General features: G+C 52.5%; 1 protein-coding gene across 7 annotated transcripts in view; it reads right to left on the bottom strand.

Annotated features, from left to right (window-relative positions):
* Positions 1–15123, bottom strand: part of LOC149346788 (uncharacterized) — a 71987-nt gene extending 56864 nt beyond the window's left edge. For 5 of the 7 annotated variants that reach the window (XM_089586689.1, XM_089586690.1, XM_089586691.1 and 2 more), the window contains exons 1-4: positions 14947–15122; positions 13048–13165; positions 11673–11780; positions 7241–7342 (exon numbers count right to left, since the gene is read on the bottom strand). In XM_089586689.1, the coding sequence (XP_089442815.1) occupies positions 7241–7342; positions 11673–11751 (181 nt within the window). In that variant the 5' untranslated portion in view covers positions 11752–11780; positions 13048–13165; positions 14947–15122. Of the gene's footprint in view, positions 1–7240; positions 7343–11672; positions 11781–13047; positions 13166–14782 lie in introns of all 7 variants that reach the window. The other 2 variants (XM_089586693.1, XM_089586688.1) reach the window with 2 other exon arrangements.
* Positions 15124–21589: the final 6466 nt, after the last annotated feature.

The following is a 21589-nucleotide window of genomic DNA, read 5'->3' as shown; positions in this document are numbered from 1 at the left end:
GCCGTCACGTGACATTTTGTGAAGCCGGAAACAAGCTCGGCGCCATCTTACTCCGGCGGGCTTCTGTTTACATTTCGCCGCCGCGCCGATTGCGCGCGCGTTTCAAAGCCAACGAAGGAGCGTGCTACCGCATGGGCGCAGGCCCCCGCGCGAGTGGCGCTTGGCTGCTTGCCGGTTTAGGGTGCCCTATGCTGGTGTTCGTCAGCGGAAAAGTTAATAAAGCGGAAATACCCGTGCCAGACAGGCGGCTACTTCCAGTTACTGCTTCGTACTGCGTCGTATTCGTGCCGTCTCCAACTGCTCGGCCCTGGTCACAATTAGTTGCAGCCGGGAAAAATGCTTATCTCAACTCCTGCAAGTGCGGGAAGTGACCTCCGCTTTCAATTACTGCGGTGACGCATCTTGACATGCAGTACCTGTCGCCACTTTTGGCTACGTTTTTTTTTCTGACGGTGGAGATTATAAGCTTCGGTGTTCCTCTCCCGTGTGCTTTCTTTTTGCCTTTACTACGTACAGGTGAATACCAACCTTTACCACCCGATTCTTTGCCGGTATGTGCAGTTCTGTCGTAGGCTACAACAACAACAACAACAACCAGTGAGGGACCGCCGCAGTTTTTCGTACTCCGGTGTTCGATTTCGCGCTGCACGCTACAATATGAACGAATACACTTGAGCCCGGCACGTCCCAGAGGCAAATAGCTCGCTAGACGCTTCAAACGTTACACGCTTCAAACGGGATGTAACAAAGTTTCTGTATACTAAGACCAAAGCGAGCGCAGCCGCTTCCTTTACAATATCGCTCTCCGCCCATGTCATGGCCCCCGCCGCTCAAACAAGCGCAATCGTCGAAAAACGAAAATGACAGTTATACCGACGTCAGTGACAATCGCTGGAGCGTTGCAAGAACGCGCATAGGTAGCAACGAGGTTTCACTGCCGATGTAAACGGGAGCGCGAATGGCACAAACACACTGCACGTACAGGACGCGGAACGTGCGCCGACGACCGCTCTAGCGCACGCCGTATTGAATCACTGGTGAACGAACAGCGCGAATGCAGCGGCGGTCTCCCGACGGCTCCGAGCAGTGACGCAGTAGACGAAATGCCCGTGCGATCGTGGTCGCCGAGCACGTTGAAATCAATGCACGCAACAACGAGAGTTTTGCAGCGAATTCCACCTGAGATATGAGTGAACGGCGCCAACGTCAGCCTGTGAGCACGATCAAAAACAAACTCGAGCAGTTGAGGAAAGCACGCCTACGCCGCACCTCAAATGCTACGCCGCGGCCGTCTGCTATCGCCTGGTTTGTAAACAGCAACTACAACGCCGTTGCTATGCTGCCGGAGTAAGATGGCCTCCCAATCGAGAAAAAACCACGTGATTTCCTCCACACTTTTCTCCCAGGGTGCTGTGTGGAAAGGGCCTCTCCTCTTTTTTTCCTTCCTCCATGCGGGGCACTCTCGCAGCAAGCGCTGGTCGGAGACAGCAGCGCCGCGGTGCGGCCCCGCAGCCGCTCCGCCGGCTGAAGCCGTGGGCCGTGCATTTTTGAAAACGACTATACCTATAAGCACGATTCAGGGGTCCGCTGACCCAGTGAGCCATTATGCGCACTTCCTTTCCTTAAAATGATCGGACTGTAAAACGTGGCTAACGCCAATAACACACTGAACGCCGTTGACGTATGGCTTCAGCGCCGTGTTTCTGGCACAACCTTGTCAATGAGAGCAGCTCACATCTCTCTCTCTCTCTCGTCACACCACGTACCTATAAGCACGAATGAGGCGTCCATTGACCCAGTGAGCCATTATGCGCACTTCCTTTCCTTAAAATGACCTTTCCTTAAAACGATCGGAGTGTAAAACGTGGCCAACGCCTACGCCAATGAACACAACGAACGCCGACGGCCCATGGCTTCAGCGCCGCGTTTCTTTCGCAACATGGTACACGCCAACGCATGCAGCGCACACTGTCACTGCCGCCACTTAGCTTAAAGTATGGTTGAGATCTCCAAGGTTACAAGAGGGCAGTTATGGGCCTTCCCTCTGGTTCAGGTGTCCACCGAGATGTGGACACCTCGCCCTGACCTCACGCTACGTACGAGGTCTGTTAGAAAAGTATCCGACCTTTGGCCGTAGAAAACAAACTTTCATAACTGGAGCGTTGCAAACCTAGTCACCTTCAAAGTAGTCTACTTGGGACTCCACACACTACTTCCAGCGGTGCTGCCATTGTGGGAAGTATTCCGAAAAGGTCCCTTTCGGAATTCAGTTAAGCTCAGCTGTCGTTGCAGCCACAATGTTCTTCCTTGTCTGAAATCGCGCTCCTTTCAATGGCCTTTCGATTTTCGGAACCAGCCAGAAGTCGCAGGGGCCATATCAGGAGAGTAAGGAGTCTGTTGAACTACAGGAGTCTGGTTTTTGACCAAAAAATCTGAATCAAGTGCGAGGAATGTGCAGGAGGATTGTCGCGATGGGTGCGCCAATTTCCTGTTGACCTCAGCTCCGGGTTCTTGCGCCGCACAGCATCAAGTAGGCAACGGAGGACATCCCTGTAGTACGCTTTGGTAATTGTTTGACCCTGTGGAGTGCGTACGCGTGGTCTGCCACACAGAGGGTGTCAAAGAAAGCAGTCAGCACCACTTTAATATTGCTGGGCACTTGGCGGGCCTTCTTAAATCTTGGTGACGTGGAATGGTTCCACTGTGACAACTGTGATCTGGTTTCCGGGTCGTACCTGTACTCCAAGACTCGTCACCAGTGATTATGATGTTGATGAAGTCGGGGTCACTGTTTGCGGAATCCAGAATGTGCTGTGAGACTTCAACACGAAGCTGCTTTCGCTCCACCGTGAGCAGCTTCGGCCCGAATTTCGCCGCAACTCTCTCCATGGCCAAATCTTCGGTGATAATGGAATGTGCGGACAAATTGCTCATGCCCACCTCTTCCTCAATTTCTCGGATAGTCACGCGACGGTCCCGCATCACTACAGCGTTCAGTTCGGCAATGACCTGGTAATTTTAGCATGTTGATGGCCGATTGGAGCGTGGCTCGTTCTCCACCGATGTGCGGCCATCTTTAAATCAATTGTACCGCTGCTTAATCTGTGTGCTGCTCATAGCATCGTCACCGAAAGCCGTCTGAATATTTCGAATGGTTTCCACTTGGCTGTCGCCCAATTTATGGCAAAATTTGATGCAGTAGCGCTGCTCCTTTCACTCCGCCATTTTCCTTGGAATAAAAAAACCGACGAGAGCACTGCGCACTGCCTCACTCAAATGCTGCGTCCCAGCCACTGACGCTATCGGCAGGCGGGAAAAAATTCGTGTATGCGCACGAAGGTTCAAGGTCGCCTGATGCAAGCGCGCATGTTTCATATCCATCAGGTGTTCGCAAAAAAAAATAAGGTCGGATACTTTTCTAATAGACCTCGTATATCCTGGCATAGCAAAGCGAAGCCACTGCCGATTTTATAAACACCACAAACCACGCAGATGGCGATGTGCAATCGCTACTGCGCATCAGAGGGAGAGAGAGAACGAGAGGGAGACTGTCGGCGAGCCCATGGAGAGCGCACAGCGGCGGAGAGCAAGCTGACGTCATGCGTCGCTATAGCAACGGATATGCTGACGTCCCACCATCTGTTAGGCGCTCCTCGAGAAGCAGGGGGTTCCGCGCACCACGCGACGAGCGGTTAGACCTGGCGTAGTATTGCTTTCGCAATAAAAAAAACCTCAGAGAGCCGTTATCACTGTGTAACGCGATGGTCAGTGACAGCAGTTGGCGTATTTTCGTTACGTGATATGGGGAGAGAAAGAACATGGGGATGATATCAGTTTTTGTCTAGTTGAGGACCGCAAGTTCAGTTTTCCACACGAATGTCTTCGTTCTTCGACTAGCACTCGTCTGCAGTCCGCCGATCCACACGCGCGGCGCCACTGTTGCCGAGACTCAGCTCGGGGAAGGGGTTCCCGCAGCAGTCGCTGCAGACGGAGTGCGTCAGATTAATTTGCTCTTGTTATATTCTTGCCCTTCCGACCGCGGTAACCACCCTCCCTCCGGGTAATTCCCATGGCAACCCTCCAGTTACGCATTCCGCGTTCTCGAGTTAAATTGCAGCTGTTTCCTGTGATAATGACCTGCGTGCTCCTATCTACGTTACGTACTCCTCCGTTACCCTCCTCCTTTCACGTTCCCGTGTCAGGCACCTTCAGGTTGCGCGTACCTCCGCTCTCGCCGTATACATTTCTTCTTCCACGGCAACCATCCTGTTCCTGGTCTCATGGCAACCATCCGGAACGAGCCACCCTTAGATTGCGAGAGGTGGCTGCTGCTGGTATCTGTAGTGCATTCCGTCGTCGCATTCGCCGTTTCGGTGGCCAGACGACGGTTGTTGCGACGCCATCGTTTTGGAACCGTCTGTCGGTCTCAACGACACTCGCAGACGAAATTTCACCCAATGGGACTAGTAACGCTATCGCCTTAAAACTACCACGTTGCGTTAATTGCGAAAAGTTCTGTCCGTACATGAAGGTCATTTCAGAAGCGGGGGCCTTTCAGTGAATAGCTCTACCATAGGGAACTGCCAAGAGGGACTGAAGTGTAGCAGGGCACTGACAGAGTTAAATGAGCATTCTAGGATGAAGTATATACCACGAAACTGCACTCCTTCATTGCTTTGGTTTAAACGGGTTTAATGTCCCGAAGCGACTCGTGCTATTAGGAACACCGAAGTGAAGGGCTCCGGAAATTTCGACCACCTGGGGTTCCTTAACGTGCGCTGACATCGCACAGTGCACGTTACGTACTCCTCCGTTACCCTCCTCCTTGTATAGTCGGTTTGTATAAGCAAGTTTCCTTCCCGCGTGCTATGGAAGCACTGCGCAAAAAAATGAAAATATTTGCAACATTCGCATACAGTGCCCGAGCCAGGTGCAAGATGGCAGGTGCTGCCCCCGGTGGAATTTCTGTGTTCCCGTTTCGTCTTAGACAGTCAGAAGGAACAACGTTAGAACAATTTTGCCCGGGTCAGAACCACTGGATTAGTGCTATCGCACTAGTAAAACTAGTAAAAATGCAATTTTCAAAACACTTCATGGAAACCACCCGTAGGTTGTTGACCGTGTCGAGTCTGACCTGGATGATGGCCGACTACATGTTACGACGGCCGGAGGGTGCCCACTGTGTAGGCGCGACGCAAAAGCGCGGCACAATACATCCGGAAGGTTTTTCAACCACGACGCGTGAGGCTGGCGCCGCTGCTAAATGCGCCGTACGAACAGACGCTCAGCCATGCCAATACCAAGGTCAAACTGTACTCGAGGTCGAATAAGAAGCGGCAGCTTAAGGTTCGTTATGTTAAAGGTCCCAAAGCGACTCAGGTTATGAGGGACTCTGAAGTGCAGGGCTCAGAAAATTTCGACCAGCTTGGGTTCTTTAATGTGCACTGACATCGCACAGTCCACGGGCCTCTCGAATTTCACTTCCATCGAAATTCGACCGCCGCTTCCGGCATGTAACCCGCGTCTTGCCATAACCACTGAGCCACCGCGGCAGCCTTCATGTCATGGGGGACGGCGTAGTGGAAGGCTTCGCATAATTTAGACCACCAGGCATTCTACAACGTTCTCTGACAAAGCTGTACGCTGGATTCTAGCACTTCGCCTCCTAGGAAATGCAACTGCCGCAGTGCGATGCAGAAGGTGGCCGCAAATAAACGAATTGCTAGTGATGACATTCGCAGAGCGTACAAACTACAAAACCGAATGGCTGCTTTAAAAGCGCGCCACTAAAGGGTGGAACAGTACACAGGCTTGTATTACCCTGATGGGTGAGGCAGACGCAGTGGCTATACGGGTTGCTAAACCCGCAGCTTGTGGAGCCGTGCTCAAAATCGCATTACCTCCCTGGAAACGTCCGGGAATAGTTTTGTGTTTTGCATGCATGCCGCTTAGCCGTCTACCCTGACAGTGAACATTTACTCTTTTGCCCGAACAGATGCACCTGTGCTTATCTTGTGCCCAACTAACCTTGAGCTCTTTTGCGGAGGTCAAAAGTCGGAACAGGGGGCCATCGTCTATGATGCGCCCCCGCGGGACTCTTTCTCCTTTCATTTCCACTCTCTGTCCTTCTCTTACCGCGCGGTTCGGGTGTCCACCGACATGACAATTACTGCGCCATGTTCTTTCCTCAGAGAGGAATTTTTAGAGCGCAGCTCTTTGGCGTCCGTTCCTGGGTTTCGCGTCGTCGTCTGCGTTGTCGTCGGCCTCGTAACCAGCTCCGCCCCCCTTTCATCCCCCCAGCGTTAGCAGCGACCGACTGATACCGCTGGATGCCGCTGACGCCGGTAGAGAGTCAAGATAACGTGACTGCATAGAACACCGTCGCCGCCATGCAGAAAGAAGAGGAAAGGGTCCCCCCCCCCCCCCTGTTCTTGTGTGGCGGATAGGGTGCTCTTCAGTTGCCGACGCGCCGGTTATTTCACGTAGGCCCCGGCACGTCGACGAATACGTGACCACCTTCCCACGGCTAGACCTGGTTCTTAGCGCTGCGGAAGCGAGGGTATCATATTGTTTGTGTCGGCATCGGCGGCGTTGTCCCTGAAACCAACTCCGCAGCTGGGGTTGACTCACTATCGGCGTCAGCGGCATCAGTCAGTCGCTGCTATCTCTTCCCTCCTCCCTTTATCGTGTTGTCCGCTTGCTGCGCGCGCTTCTGCCCCCATCGTTTGCCGCTGGGTGTACACGCCGCCCCCCTCCCCCCTCTTCCCGCGAAAAATAAAAAAAAAATTCTGTGATAGCGCATACATGTGTTGCTCGATTTCTTTGCCTCAATCTATCGAAAAGGTGAAACAGCTTATTTGCTGCGCTCAAATTTCGCATTAGGAAGTAACGTAATCGTCGGTAATTTTTTTTGATCGTAAATTGTACACGTAGCGCTTTATAACATTGACTTCAATGGGAGGTAAACTGCCCGATACAGGTCTGTCCTCATTTGGACTGACAGTAACCTCCGTGTACTTGTAAACCGCAGATGAGAGGCGCGAGGGATGCATGGACCTACGTGACAGCTCAGTTATTAAAAAGCCAAGGAAAGGTACCTATGCAGGCACGAATACCCTACTGCATTTCATTTAGTGGGTTGACCCGGGCGTACTACGTATCAGCCTGGATGTTTTCTTCTCATTTTTGAGGGCCGTGGGGCCCGAGAAGGAAGGCCTCCTTGACGCCAAGCGGTGCTTACCCTTAAAAAAGGTAGTGTGACAGGCGTTGCAGGTTGGCGTCGGCAGCCACAAGCACCACGATGCAGGTACAGCACACACGGCAAGGTGGCCGCAACCACAGCCTGCGAAATATTAGTAAATACATTGAGCCTGCTCTAAAGCTCCACTCACATGCTTGGCAGTCACAAACTTTCCCTCCGCGACCAGGGCAGAGAATGTTTCTAGCGCTTTTCTAGGTGCTTAAGCAAAAAGGTATTCACGAGAACATATATTAAGCGAAGAATTTTAATGCGGCTGAATAGTATGAATCCTGTTTTAATCTGCAAGCAGGGACAATTGTTGCCAGGTGCTGTTCCTTTTTGGTTTTATCCTTCTTTATAAAGTTATGCTGAAGAAAACTGTGTTCACCAAAGTCTAGAAGCAGTGAGAGAAAGGAGAGATAACTGCAAGCAGATTAAGTGCTGGGAGCGTTAAATCGCAGAACACAGTCGCACAAGGACGATAAGGTCGATGACGTCTCTGTAGCCGATATGAGAACTTGAGGTTAGTAGCTACGCTGCAGAAGTCCGGTCCGGACAGTTACGCATGTTGCATACGATGCATTTGTTTCTCACGGAGTCTGGAGCCAAAGGGCACTGAACGTTAACTTTATCTAACAACTAGTTATATTTAAGAAAAAGCGTTTTACAGTTACGTGGGAATGTGTAAAATTCGTGCGCTAGCAGAGATTTATTTACACAAATATTTCCGTTGGGATCCTTGCGCAGTAATCCAAAGATGTGTTTAAGCACGAAAAAGCCTCGAGTAAAGCATTGTAACGAGTGCTTAGTTGAAGTGTCAGGCTTTGCATTAAAGGAGAAGCTGCCAGTCATAAAACAAATATCACGGTTATTTTACCCAGCTTCCGTTAATGAAAGTATAATTTTGATTGCCTAAGTGTTAGTCGATCAGTAGTAAATGGGGACATAGTTGCTGTCGAGGTCACTAATGAGGATTGGCAAGAAATTTCTTAACGAAAACTATTTGTGCCAGAGGCACAGGTTGTCGCTGCTGCCAGACGGCGGCCTACCAGCGAAATTCTGGCTTTGGCGTGTCCACGTCCTGTATTATATTCCTGCTTGGAATAAATTATTTTTATTATTACTACTTCATAATCGCATTAGAGTCTTAAAAGGACAGGGGTTTACTGAAATGCGCGGTGCAGAAGCACAGGTTGTTGATGCCAGCAGATCTCACTAGCCAGTTTGTCGCATAATAAATGGTGGGCAGGGCGTATGATTATGTATCAGAAAGGAGCTTCTAAAGCACTAGTTCGTTAGGGAGAAATAAACTGTCTAAGCAACGCCCCCAATTTGATATACGCAGCTCATGCGTAACAGGAATTTTTGAAGCGAAAAGCTTTACTACGCGGGCCGAGCTTCGCGTGGGCCGAACTGGTGAGTTATGCGCACGCGCGAAGCCGGGTGACGTCACGCGCCGCGCAGGTGGTCGCTCCTCGCTGCTACCGCAGCCGTCGCAGACTCCGTCGCCTGACCTTTCAGCGCAGCCGCGCGCTACTGCGCATGTGCGTCGCCTCCTCGCTGTCGCTACAACTGCGCGCTTCGCCTCCTCGTCCACCGTGTAACCTTTCAGCGCAGCCGCGCGCTACTGCGCATGTGCGTCGCCTCCTCGCTGTCGCTACAACTGCGCGCTTCGCCTCCTCGTCCACCGTGTGACCTTTCAGCGCAGCTGCGCGCTACTGCGCATGTGCGTCGCCTCCTCGCTGTCGCTACAACTGCGCGCTTCGCCGCCTCGTCCACCGTGTGACCTTTCAGCGCAGCCGCGCGCTACTGCGCATGTGCGTCGCCTCCTCGCTGTCGCTACAACTGCGCGCTTCGCCTCCTCGTCCACCGTGTGACCTTTCAGCGCAGCCGCGCGCTACTGCGCATGTGCGTCGCCTCCTCGCTGTCGCTACAACTGCGCGCTTCGCCTCCTCGTCCACCGTGTGACCTTTCAGCGCAGCCGCGCGCTACTGCGCATGTGCGTCGCCTCCTCGCTGTCGCTACAACTACGCGCTTCGCCTCCTCGTCCACTTTCGCTGCAGCCGCGTGTTGCCCGCGTCGCAGCCGGCAACCCTTCTCTCCGCATTCTTGCGGGCAGTTTCAACAGCACCGATTTCCGTCTCGTTCTCTGCCTCCGTACAGGCAGTGTGTGGACGGCCGAACGCCTCCACCGTTATCGTGGTGCTCCCAGTGCACTGTGCGCGAACTGCGACAGCCATGACGTCGAACCAAGCGTAACTGAAGCTTTCCGCTCGTATATCCAGGCTTGACAAGAGCTAAGACACTGCCTATTTTTTTTCTGCACTGAAAAGTCCCAAAACAAGGCTAATTGCCACGAATCCCGTGAAAGCACCGAAGACGGAACGTGCGAACTGAATGCCAGACTGGACGCTCAGGAAGAGAGCGCTACGATAACGTGGTGCTTCACTTCGCATTGCGTTCCCGCCCCTGGACAGATGTTGGAACGACGACTTAGTTCTTGTCGCAACTTATCTGCCCACTTCCTTAATCGTGCAAAGCTAAACAATGCTAGGTAGGCTGTTTGTGGTCACTTCTCTCGATCGTCCTGAAGAAGAATTAACATAAAGTGTCGTGTTTTTGTTGTCTTCCTGCACCTGAAAGGCAAAGAACTAGGATGCCATATTGAAGCAGCGAGCACGGGGCTGCGCAAATTCAGGCACAGTAAAGAACTTCTGGCCATTGCAGCCAGAATCTTGGCGCCATCAGAGAGCTACTGCCGCCTATCGTAGGCCACCTTCCCCAGCTTTCGCTGGTACTTCACATCGGTGAAGACTTGGACGTAAGGTTATAATGCGTCCGGACTGAATGCATGAACTGCCATTCCAAAAGTTTAGGGCAGCTGGTATGATAGTTTCTGCATGTCAAATAATCTTGGACAAACATTTTCAATACTGTAAAATTGTAAGGTACTGGTACAGAAATATTGAAGGTAATGGTCCGTTCTTCCGATATGTAGCAAAATATTTCCTCTACAGTGTTTCCATCCATCGCATCGAGCAGTTAAGACTGCCATACAACACCAATGGGGAACGCTTTTGAGGAGAACACGAATGTTAATAGCAAAGGCGGGAGATCTTCGCATGTATAGATTGTTGTGGTGCATCTCAAAATATATAAACAAACTGCCCTCATAAACTGTGTTTTAAAAAGGCTTTTGTCCAGAATTTCTGAATACGGCCATTGTTAATTAAACTCTAGGGAAGAGGCTTTGTTGGTATTTTTCGCAGCCTGCCAGTTTTATCGTTCTAAAGCTGCGGGTGGTGAGATGAAGGATACCTAGTGAAGGGCTCGGAAAAATAAAATGTCGACCACCGAGGCCTCTTCCCCGTACTCTGAAATGGCACAGCACACGCGTATCTTCACATTTGATGATGTACGGTCGCTGTGGCAATAGCTCGCAAACTCTTCACCCTCTCCCTGAGCGAGTAGGTGAAAGCGATTGGCAAGTTTCCTGAGGATATCAACAAAGCCTTCGCACGCGTAGATTTTCTTTTAAGGCGAAGGCCTTCAATGTCTCATGCTCGTGGTGTCTGTTCGTACGCTGGAATCGTGCAAACTGTGGCCTCTCCTCCGCGCAACGGCGCAACCTCCTCCCCTCCTTAGCAACCGGCGCGCCAGTGGGGGGCGCAGCTGTGCATAGCAACCCTGACGTCATACAGTAGCGGTAGAATGAGTGCGCGCGCGTCGGCGGTGGCAGCTGCGCCGCCGCTCCTTCGCAAGACGTCTCGTTGCAGTCATGAATGAGACGCATGGCTCTGAGGCGGCCCAGTGATAGAGCGTCAAGCGGTTCGGGGAAGCGGCAATGGGTTGACCACAAGGCTTTCGCCAAGCACACAGAAATTCCAAAGTGTCTTCGGTAATTTCTTTTTTTTGCGCTTATCTAGGAAAGTCCCAAGGAATCTTTCAGAAGGCAAGAACATCGAATGTAAAGTATCTGTTTGCCCCATTTTGCACTTCGAGTAATCCACCTAGTCTGCTCTGGTTTTAGTGCGAGAGCACTAAAAAACACGGTCCCAAACAAGAATGTTGTGTGAAACTTGGAGTAGCTCGGGTAAGCTCGGGTTAGTTCGGAGGAACGTCACAACGGCTTGAGATAATGGGAGGAAGCTCGGGTAAGTTCGGAGAAGTGTCGCGACAGCTGTAGCCCACGGGAGGCGGGCGTCGCGCCATCTGACTCCAAGTGGGCAGAGGGTGCGAAAATAAAGCGCGAGAAACGCGGTTGCTTGCACATGCAGATGCCTGAAAGAAAAGGCGAAGAATGAACACAGGCTTTTTCCACGTCTACTTTCTTTAACAACGTCCTACGTCAAAACCCCACCACTTTTTTCTACTATGTGACTAGATGAAAAGCTGTCCTCCAACTTCTACCCATGCACAAACCATCGCTCACCTGCCCAATGTAGTGAAATGAAGAGTGAGACGACTGTCTTCGCTGGGGAAGTGGCCCACACGCGACGCCAGTATTTCATCCGACCATGGGCCTGCGACGTGAGGCGACCTGCGCATAGAAATGTCAGCCTACAGCTTACCTAAAATAGAAGAAGGCTCATGGCCAAAAATGAGTAGATCATAACGCGAGGCCTCAAGACACCAAAGATGTTCGCGACTTGAGTAAGGAAATCATGATTACATACAACGTCCAGCTGAAAGAAAGCACGAATATCAGAAGAGTAATGCCGTCGAAACGGGAGGGACGCGTCTCCATAACTTGCTCAATAAGATTAGCAAGTATAATATATTGTCACGTGACGATGAAGAGAGAACTACATGACATAAGGCGATGGAATGATTTAATGGCGGCGGGCCTAGCGTGAGCGCTGCGTGCAGCGCCACTGCCCACTTTGTGATCTTCTAGTCCGTGACAATACCCGGGGCCACCGAAGCCATCGTCCCGATTGCGCGAACTAGAAGAACGGAAGTGACGACGAAACAGAGGACCTGAAGATGGGCGTGACAGGTGAGATGAACACAGAACAGGAGAAGATGCAGGGCTTGCCCTCACGGCAATATATTATGAGCCGCCAATATATGAGCGTTCATGTTCTTTGGGATGACAGTAAGGCGTGTAGCACTGGCAGGGAACAATCAAGCATGGACGTTTTTGGCGCGATGCATTTCTATCACGTTTTACTTTTAAACTTCTAAACGCACAAAAGATGTCAAAATAAGTACAAGGGTGTGGACGTTAGAAGAACGGAAGATTGGGCGAGTTGGTGTTCCATGGCGAAAGTACATATAAAGAGCGCTAAACGACAGGACGAGAAGTGCCGTGTTCAGCGCCGTGTTTGTCTACTCCTCTTCTCGTCCTGTCGTCTAGCGCTGTTTATATGAATGCACTTTCGCCGTGTGAACGTTGGCTGTTTCTATAACTGTAAAGATCTAAACAATGAGGCATTTAATTGTGGTGGGTGCTGATTTTGCCGTGTTTTTGTGGCGTGCACAAAGCCACTCTAGCAGGACAGTGTCTCATGTGCGAAGACTGCTATTGACATCATGAAAACAAATCGGCGTTCAGCAGCACCAACGGTAACATACGGTTGGCAGTTACGCCAAAAACGCTTGCACCGACGCGGAGGGGTATCGAATCCTTTGTGGTGGAGCATCAGCAGTAGAAAAACGAGCAACACAGTTAGATTTCATCTTATGAGCAGCGGAAAAGCTTTCATAGAAACAGCCATAGGTAGTGTGTTTGATGTGCTCGAGGTACGGCAAAGAACCGTTCTTACAGCGCTCAAAGTAGTAGTGTCATATTGCAAAATGCTTACCCGCAGTTATGTGGTCCCTGCGGGATTCGAGTTCACGGCGGGGTGAACAGATCAGCTTCGCTTGCCAATGCTTGACCACCCGGCCCTCACCACAGTTTGTCTTGTTTGCGCGAGGAAACTGCCGAAAAAAAGAAAAACCCTTTGATAAACTCAAATCACTGGGATGTATAACAGGAGCCTGGCATAGCACCCAACACAAACATCAAAGCTTTATAAGGCACATACAGGCATCAATAACAACATCCAGTAAGCTTCGATGTTCTTCCAGCGCGATGTACTGTACACACCTACACTAAAACGCGCCTCTCTCGGACACAGACTTCGATGATCGTGGTGATTCAGTGTGAATGCTGAATAATTTGAATAGTCTTAAAGACTCTATAGTCCCATCAACACAGAGTTATCTGAATATCAGTTTTCTCCAGTAGGTGAAAAGTTATTGTATGGTGTTCTTTACGGCATAGAGAACAGACTGAGAACCTGAGTCACCTGCCTTCTTGAAAAACTTTACCGGTAATCTAAAACAGGCAGAATGGGGATCAAACCTCGGACATAGAGCATGCGAGGTGCATTCAAACCGCTAGGCCATCGCGGCGTCTAATAAACCGGTCCCAGCCAGGAGTAAATCAAGATCATGGTCTTCAGTCTTTATGAATTTATGGGAAATGCACAAGTAAGCACATGTGGACGCGTTCACCTCACGATACTAGGTTCCTTTACAACGAGCAGGAGGTATGCGACGCCACCTCCTACCGATAGTACGCCACCCATGTCTTTCCATGCGAGACGGAAGCGGCAGTGCGCAGCTTCGAGCAAAATGAAATGAAGACTTTCTGCCAGTTTACGAGAGGAACAAAGGGCATCCTTGGAGAGGCCTGCAAGAAATTGCGGGCGATGGTAACCGTGGGCCCAACTCCCAACCAGGAGCCTTGGGACACCACATCGACAGGCGCGCAACACGCATACGGACATATTCGAAAAAAGAACACAAACCATGAAACTGAGAAACCAAGATGTATCAAGAGAAGACAAGCTGAAGACGCTGCTGGTATAGAGCAAGACGCTGGGCTCGAACGCCAGCGTCTGTCGGCACCACGATTGCGGTGAAGGGTTCGCATGCGGTGGAACGCCGGATTGGGGTGCGCCGTGAAGACAAACTGGTGGTCCTCACTGACCAGTCTGTGTACCTTGACATTTTAGCCGGAACTGGGACGCTGGCCTCTAACTCAGAGCTCGAATAAAGCTTCACGGCAAAGGGCAAGTCACCGCTCTTACAGAAGCGAGCGCACCGAACGCCCAAAAGCGGACAACGCTCGCGCCTTCCCGCGCGCTACCTCCCATCACACGCCGAACGCTCCCTTGCATGTATTACATAATCTGCTCCAACAGCTCCGCTTCATCGTTAGGTTGACGCAGGCCACGTCACTGAAGTGCGCTACCTCCAAGCCTTTCTTCGCAACGCTAGGCCGGTGCCAGCAGAACGCGGTCGCATTGTGATATTCTTGCTTACTGCTGCCGAACGCCACGAGCCCAAAGCTAACGCTGCAATGGCAGCAAGAAGTCTGGCTATCTTTTGGACACTCTACCGAGTATAGTAGAAGGCAGCCTCGGACGCCGCGCAGCAAAATTCCAGAGCTAACTACACGCAGTGCCAATAACTGCGTAAATGCTTCGCGCCTAATTCCGCGTGCAATAACAGGGAACTGAAAAATGCACTCAAAAAAGCAGGTCGAACCTTGAGCGCAGTGGGTTTCCCGGGCCGGACCGGGCCGTGGCGTTGAGCGTCGGTGGGATGTCAAAAACAGAGGCCTCAACAGCCCGTCGGCATGCCTTGAGTGCCTTGTTCAAATAAACTGCTAGGAGATATTCAGCAGAGCTGGCGTGAAGCTGGAGTCTCACCTGTTGAGCATCAGCGTCGACTACCAGAAGCGTCCCGTGACCACAACACAACTGAGTGCATCCGCTCCGATCGGTTTCTGATCAAACAGTGCTCATACACGTCACACATTCAAGCGTATACGGTTTTACCCTCTCGTTGCGTGCGCTCAAGCCAATGGTCGTGGCCCGTTGGCCGTGCGAGTGGTGCGGGCACAGACGTCAGTCAGCCTGCTCTCTCCTGTAACGCGCGGCGCGCTCCCATTGGTAAGTAGGCGCCTCTTTCTCTCTTCCATCTTTCACTTCAGCCTTCGTCCCTTCTCTCACGGTGCGTTTGAGGCTATGGCTGTGGGTTGAGGTGCTCACCACGAAGCGGGACACCTACTGTGCACTATCTTTCTCTGAAGACCAATCTTCGCGTTTTGCAGCTGAGCACGAGAACGCGTGTGAAAATTGGCCGAGTTTCGATTGAGGCGGAATGCAAAAAAAAAGGGGGGGAGGGGCCCTTAAGTTCGCCGTAAAGATGAGGAATGATCCCCAGTATGTCAATATACGCCAGGAGTTCCATATACGGCGCATCTCACAACCGAGGGGCAGCTTTACGGGTCCAAACCCCGAAATGAATGAAAAATTGAGGGGGCACTTTGTCTAAAGAGCGTAGAGGCGAAAACATTTTCCGCACCACTTTTGACTGCCTCTGTGGCACTCCCAATGAATGAGTAATTACTAATGAATGGCTAATTATTATGTAGTGACTGATGACTAATTAATGACTAATTATTAATTAATGACGCTGAAGCTTCGCCTGTACATGTGGACCGCGGCAGCGTGTTGCAGCGCCGCCGGGGAGCCCATAGAATGCCATCGTCCGTTCTGCGCGATGGATAAATGGTTTGGTTTGGTTTATGGGGTTTAACGTCCCAAAGTGACTAAGGCTATGAGAGACACCGTAGTGGCGGGCTGCGGAAATTTCGACCACCTGGCGTTCTTTAACGTTTAAACAGACACTTTAATCCGTACATGTACTCCCTATGGTTCCGGGAGCAGTACAGCCCCGTCTGTTCTCTCTGTGGGAACCAAAAGGCAGACACACCGCACATCCTATACTCATGTACTCAAGACAAGCCATCACACAGTCTGCAGCTCTCTACCCAATCTCAGTGGGAGGCCGCGCTGCTCAGCTCGGACCCGGAGGTTCAACTTCGAGTCACAGAGCGAGCCGAAGAGGTCGCCGAACGACATCGTTGGTCGGCCACCTGGCGTCCGGCCTAGAAGAGGAGCCCACCGCGGGGAGGGGAACATCACCCCAATCCGCGCCTAAGACCTCTTCTTTAATAAAGTTTAACTCCTTTAACGTGCACTGAAATCGCACAGTACACGGGCCTCTAGAATTTCTCCTCCAAAGAAATTCAGCCGCCGCGGCCGGCATCGAACTCTCGCCTTTCGGGTCAGCAGCCGAGCACCATAACCACTGAGCCACCGCTTGGGTGGAAAAACTTTAGCAAGAGAATTCGAGGCCCGCAGGCCTCCCAGGTCTGCGCACAACCTCACTCACGGTCTAAACGTTCATGTGGTGCTGGTCCATGACGTATGCGGCCCGCCTGACGGCGATCTTATGCCTGGCCAGGTCCGCTGACCGCAGTGAAGTCTCCCAGTCCTAGGTTCGGAGAAACACCGGCCCGGCGGGGGGAGGAGAAGCCGGGCATGATAAGAGGACGTGAGTAAGGGTGCCCTTGGTGTGGCAGCACAAAATGGTTATGGGGGGTACCGGCATAAATTTAGAAACATTGGCTGGTGTAGGCAGCGTTCGCGTCTGTAGGCGACACAAGATTGTTCTCTGGTAGTGAGGGATGGGTCGGGTGCCGGGTAGAATAGGCGCTCAGTGCGGGATAGGTAGGTAGGAAAGGCTTTTATTGCTCTAAAAAGGTGCTAGTAGCAGACGAGAAAGAAGAGGTCCATCTTCCTTCTTCCCATAGGGTCCGTGCCCCTATTCCAGGGCTCCGGTGAGCTTCGCTGCTCGTTGGGCGTGCTGGATCAGACCTTGTTGGCAACCCAGATCGCCGCTTGAGAGCCGGCTCTCCAACTGTTCCGCACAGAGGTAGGGCGCATGATCCGCCGCGTTTCCAACAAGCGGGGCGGTCTGCGGGGCAGGGACGCGCTTCGGCTCGTCTATGCCTTCGTGACTAGCCGGATCCTCTACGCCGTGCCATATCTCCGCACTACTAAGCAAGACGAGGCGCGAATAGACGCCGTCATCCGCAAGGCAACTAAGCGAGCCCTGGATCTCCCGGTGGCTACCTCTAATACCAAACTCAAGGCATTGGGGGTGCTAAACTCCTACCAGGAGCTGCGGGAGGCCCACCTCGTGAACCAATACACGCGGCTCATGAGAGAGAGAGAGAAACAACTTTATTGCCATAGATTGGTGGGATTTAGGGCAGGTGGGCTTGGTGTGGCCCCCAGGTGGGGGCGACTTCCTGGGCCCACGAAATGAGTGCCAGTTGGATGCTCTTGTCTGGCCTTTTGAGGAGTTGGTTCCATCCTTCTTCGGAGGGAGCTGGCAGTAAGGTTCGAGGGGGCGGATTTCCCGCGCAACCCCAGAGGATGTGTGCCTGGGTGGCGATTTCTCCCTGGTAACAATTTTGGCAGATGGGGTCGTATTCCCCGTCTGTGATGAGTGAAAGTCTAGAATGGCTAAGGATGGAGTGCGTCTGCAACCTGCGGAGCAAGCTGGCTTGCGCTCGATTCAAGTCGGGGTGTGGAGGCGGGAACTGGCGTCTCATCTCTCTGTAGACGTTGGTAATTTCGGCAAAGGTCTGGGGAGCCTCGGCAAGAGCGTCTGGGTCCGTGGGGCCAGCCGCCCGGTTGGTTAGTCCTCGGGCTAGTCGGTCGACCCCTTCGTTTCCAGAGTTTCCCGCGTGGGCGGGTACCCAGACCAGGTTGATCTTATGGTCGAGAGTGCAGCCGCGAAGGATGCGTGCAGCGGGGTGGCAGATAAAACCTGCCGAGTAATTTTGTATCGCTCTTTTGGAGTCGCTTAGGACTGTGCGCGTACGTGGGTCAGCGATGGCCAGCGCGATGGCGGTTTCTTCTGCCGCTGTCGGAGAGTGAGCTACTACTGTGGCGGCGGTGACGAGAGTAGATTGTGGCGTGGTTGCACAAGCTACGTATGTGTTTGCACTTTGCCGTGCAGCATCTACGTATATTGCGTGTTCGTCGGCAAGGTATGTGGCATCTAGTGCTTGGGCTTTCAGCTGACGGCGCGTATCATGGCGGCCAGGTAGCATGTTTTTGGGGATTGGTTTTATAACTAGGCGGCTATAGACCCCTATCGGAATGGGCGTCGTGGGGTGGACGTCGCCTATGGGGTTGATGTTGAGACGGTCAAGTATGAGCCGCCCGTGTTTAGTGCGGGAGAGGCGGTGGATTTGGGCGGACTTGTGTGCCTCTATGAGTTCTGTGAGCGTGTTGTAGATGCCGAGTTGGAGGAGGTGCTGTGTGCTGGCGTACTGAGGTAGCCCCAGTGCCGCTTTGTACGCTGAACGTATAATGCTGTTCACAGCTTCCTCGTCCTTCCGTCGGAGGTGATAGTAGGGGTAGGAGTAGACTATCCTGCTAATGAGGAAAGCTTGCGTGAGCCGACAGAGGTCATCCTCCTTCATACCTCTGCGGCGGGTGCTGATGCGGCGGATAAGGCCGTTGATCTGATTGGCTGTGGTGCGGAGGCGCTGAATGGCCTCCGAGTTTTGCGTGTTGTTCTGTATTAACATACCCAGAACGCGGATGGTGCGGACAGGAGGTATGGGATGTGTGTCGACTTCAAGCACAATAGGTTCTTGCGGGTCGGGGACTGGCAAGCGAACTCGTCTGTCCCTGATGACTAGTAATTCTGAGTTCGTGGAGGAGCATGTGAGCCCGTTCGCCTGTACAAAGGAGTGTACTTTATCGATTGCTGTTTGGAGGGAGTTTTGGATTTCCCCGTCAGAGTCAGAGTTGGTCCACAGGGTAATGTCGTCGGCATATATTGAGTGTTGAATGTGAGGTATCTCTACCTGGAGCGGAGGGAGGCCTCTCATTGTAGTGTTGAAAAGGAACGGAGATAGGACTGCTCCTTGTGGTGTTCCTCGGGTGCCTAGTGTGATCTTCTAATGTGGAGGTCTGCAATGTGAAGTTCTGCTGTACGGTTATGAAGAAAGTCGGCGATGTAGTTGTAAGTGCGAGTGCCTACATTCATTTGTGAGAGGTTTGCCAGGATGGAAGCATGTGGCACGTTGTCGAAAGCCTTGCTGACATCTAGGCTTAGGATAGTTCGTGTAGCTCGGATGGGTCTCGGATCGAGGATGTCGTGTTGGATTTGCCACATAATGTCTTGAGTGGAGAGGCCGGTCCTGAAGCCGACCATAGTGGGGGGAAAAAGGTCCTCTTGGTCTACGTGAGTGTGGAGTCTATTGAGTATGACGTGTTCCATGACCTTTCCCAGGCAGGACGTGAGCGAGATGGGCCTAAGGTTGCCCAGCTCGAGTCGTTTGCCTGGCTTAGGTATGAAAATCACTTTGGCATGCTTCCAAGTGTCTGGAAGGCGACCCTCATGCCAGTGTTGATTGAAGAGGTCCGTGAGTGCCTCGACGGACTGATCTTCGAGGTTACGAAGCATCTTGTTGGTTTTGTGGTCATCGCCAGCGGCTGCGGTTGTTTTAATCTGGTTGAGGGCGGCGCGGACTTCTCCTGCCGTGATGTCGGCGTCCATGTTGGTGTTCTGAGCACCCGTGTACCCTGAAGGGATGGGAATTTCAGTGGAAGTATTGATGTATTTTTCTTTCAGGGTAGCGAGGAGTTCCTCATTTGTGCCCTGAAAAGCGTGTATGACACAGGTGAGGTTCTTGTGAGATGTGGATTTGGTGTGAGTTGGGTCCAGTAGATGTCTGAGCAAGAACCACGAGTTTTTGCATCCTAACTGGCCGTTAAGACGGTCGCAGGTTTGATGCTATTGCTCCTGACTCAGTTTGATGGAGTAAGCTTCGATCTCTCGCTCGAGGCGAACGAGACGGAGCTTGAAGGATCGATTGTGTTTTTGGCGCAGCCAGCGAGCGCTAAGACTGCGCTGGACCTCCCACATGTGTATGAGTTTGGCGTCGGGAGAGGGGCCATCCTCGTCCTGGGTAGTCGTGGAGGTGGCATTGGCGGTGTCTTCGAGCAGCGAGTTTATCCATGTGTCCAGGTCGTCTATGGGGGCCGAAGTGCGTTTGGCGCGCACCTATCGGAAGGCGTCCCAGTTAGTGTGCCTGATTGTTCGGTTGGGGGCTTTGCTGTGTGTAGCCGTGAAGGTTGTGCTGAGAACATAGTGGTCGCTACCTATGTTCATGCCGAGGTTTTCCCAGCGTGCGTCTGGGATGTTGCGGGCGAAAGTGAGATCGGGGCAGCTGTCCTGTGTGACACTGTTTCCAATGCGAGTAGGCCTGTCGGGGTCTAGGAGTAGTGTCAGGCCCAGTGTTTGGGCTGTCTCCCACACTTTGGCTCCCTTACGACCGCATGCTTTGCGGGGGTAGCCCCACTCGGTATGCGGCGCGTTGAAGTCACCTAAAATGAGTAGCATCCCTGCTTGTGCAGCCGCGCAGGCCTTACGAACGAGGGTTGCCACTCGTGTACTTTTGTCGCTAGGGGGGCTGTAGATGTTGAGGATGTGGACTGGGGCTTGTGAGCGGCTGTTCGGTAGGACCTGTACGAAAGTGTGCGGAACCTCGGGGTAACTAAGGTCTATATGATTAGCTGCTAAATTTCGGTGGACCAGGATGGCGGTGTTGGGCCCTTGGTCTGGTGTCGTTTGTTGGTTATATGCGGCGTAGCTGGTAAGTTTCGTGTCCATGTAGGTTTCCTGAAGTGCGATGACGTGGGGGGTGTGCGGCTGGGCCTGCAGGGTGTGCTCCAAGGCTCGCCGCTTCGCCTTGAAGCCCCTGCAGTTCCATTGCCAAACTGTGAAGGGGGAGCTAGCCATCGCGTTTCCCGTAGGGTTCGGGGCGCTGTGATAGCGCGACGGGTGATTTAAGAATGCCGCCTGCACGTGAGCGCGCGGTTGCACTCTCCGATGAGGCGACAATAATGGGTGCTGGGTAGTTAGGAGGGGTTGTCGACTTCAAAGGGGTTGCGGATATCTGGGGATTCGTGAGAGTATCGAGCCTGGCATGAAGGGTTTGGATGTTGGCTGCCATTGTGGCGCAGCTTTCTACTAGACGGTCAATGGTGGGGGCTAGTCGAAGGAGGGCGCCCTCGAATTGGTCCATTCGCGTATCAGCTGCCTCGAATTTGGCATCTATGTCTGCTTGTGAGGAGGGGGGAGGTGCTTTGCGCTTGTTGCGTTTAGACTGTTCAGTGTTCATGCGTGGATCACCTACGGGGTTTGATGTGGGAGCGTGAGCCACCTGCTGCGGTTGCAATTTGGGGTTTGCCTGTGCTGATTCTAGGCTAAGAATTTTGGCATTTGCTTTGGCCAATTGTAGCTGTAGTTCCTTGACCATGTCTGCCAGCTTCCTTACCTGTGAATCTGGTGGAGAAGCGGTGACTTGTGCAGGAGTCTTCCATCCAACTTGTTTGACTGCTTTGGTCTCCGGCCGGCCTTGAGAGCTGGCCCGAGAGCTGCGTGAGGCGGATGTGGAACGGCTGCGAGTGCGGC

This window comes from Amblyomma mixtum, chromosome 4 (genome assembly GCF_055824585.1).
Source record: "Amblyomma mixtum isolate Tamu chromosome 4, ASM5582458v1, whole genome shotgun sequence".
NCBI classification, from domain to species: Eukaryota; Metazoa; Arthropoda; class Arachnida; order Ixodida; family Ixodidae; genus Amblyomma; species Amblyomma mixtum.
This window is presented reverse-complemented; position numbering and strand designations above follow the sequence as displayed.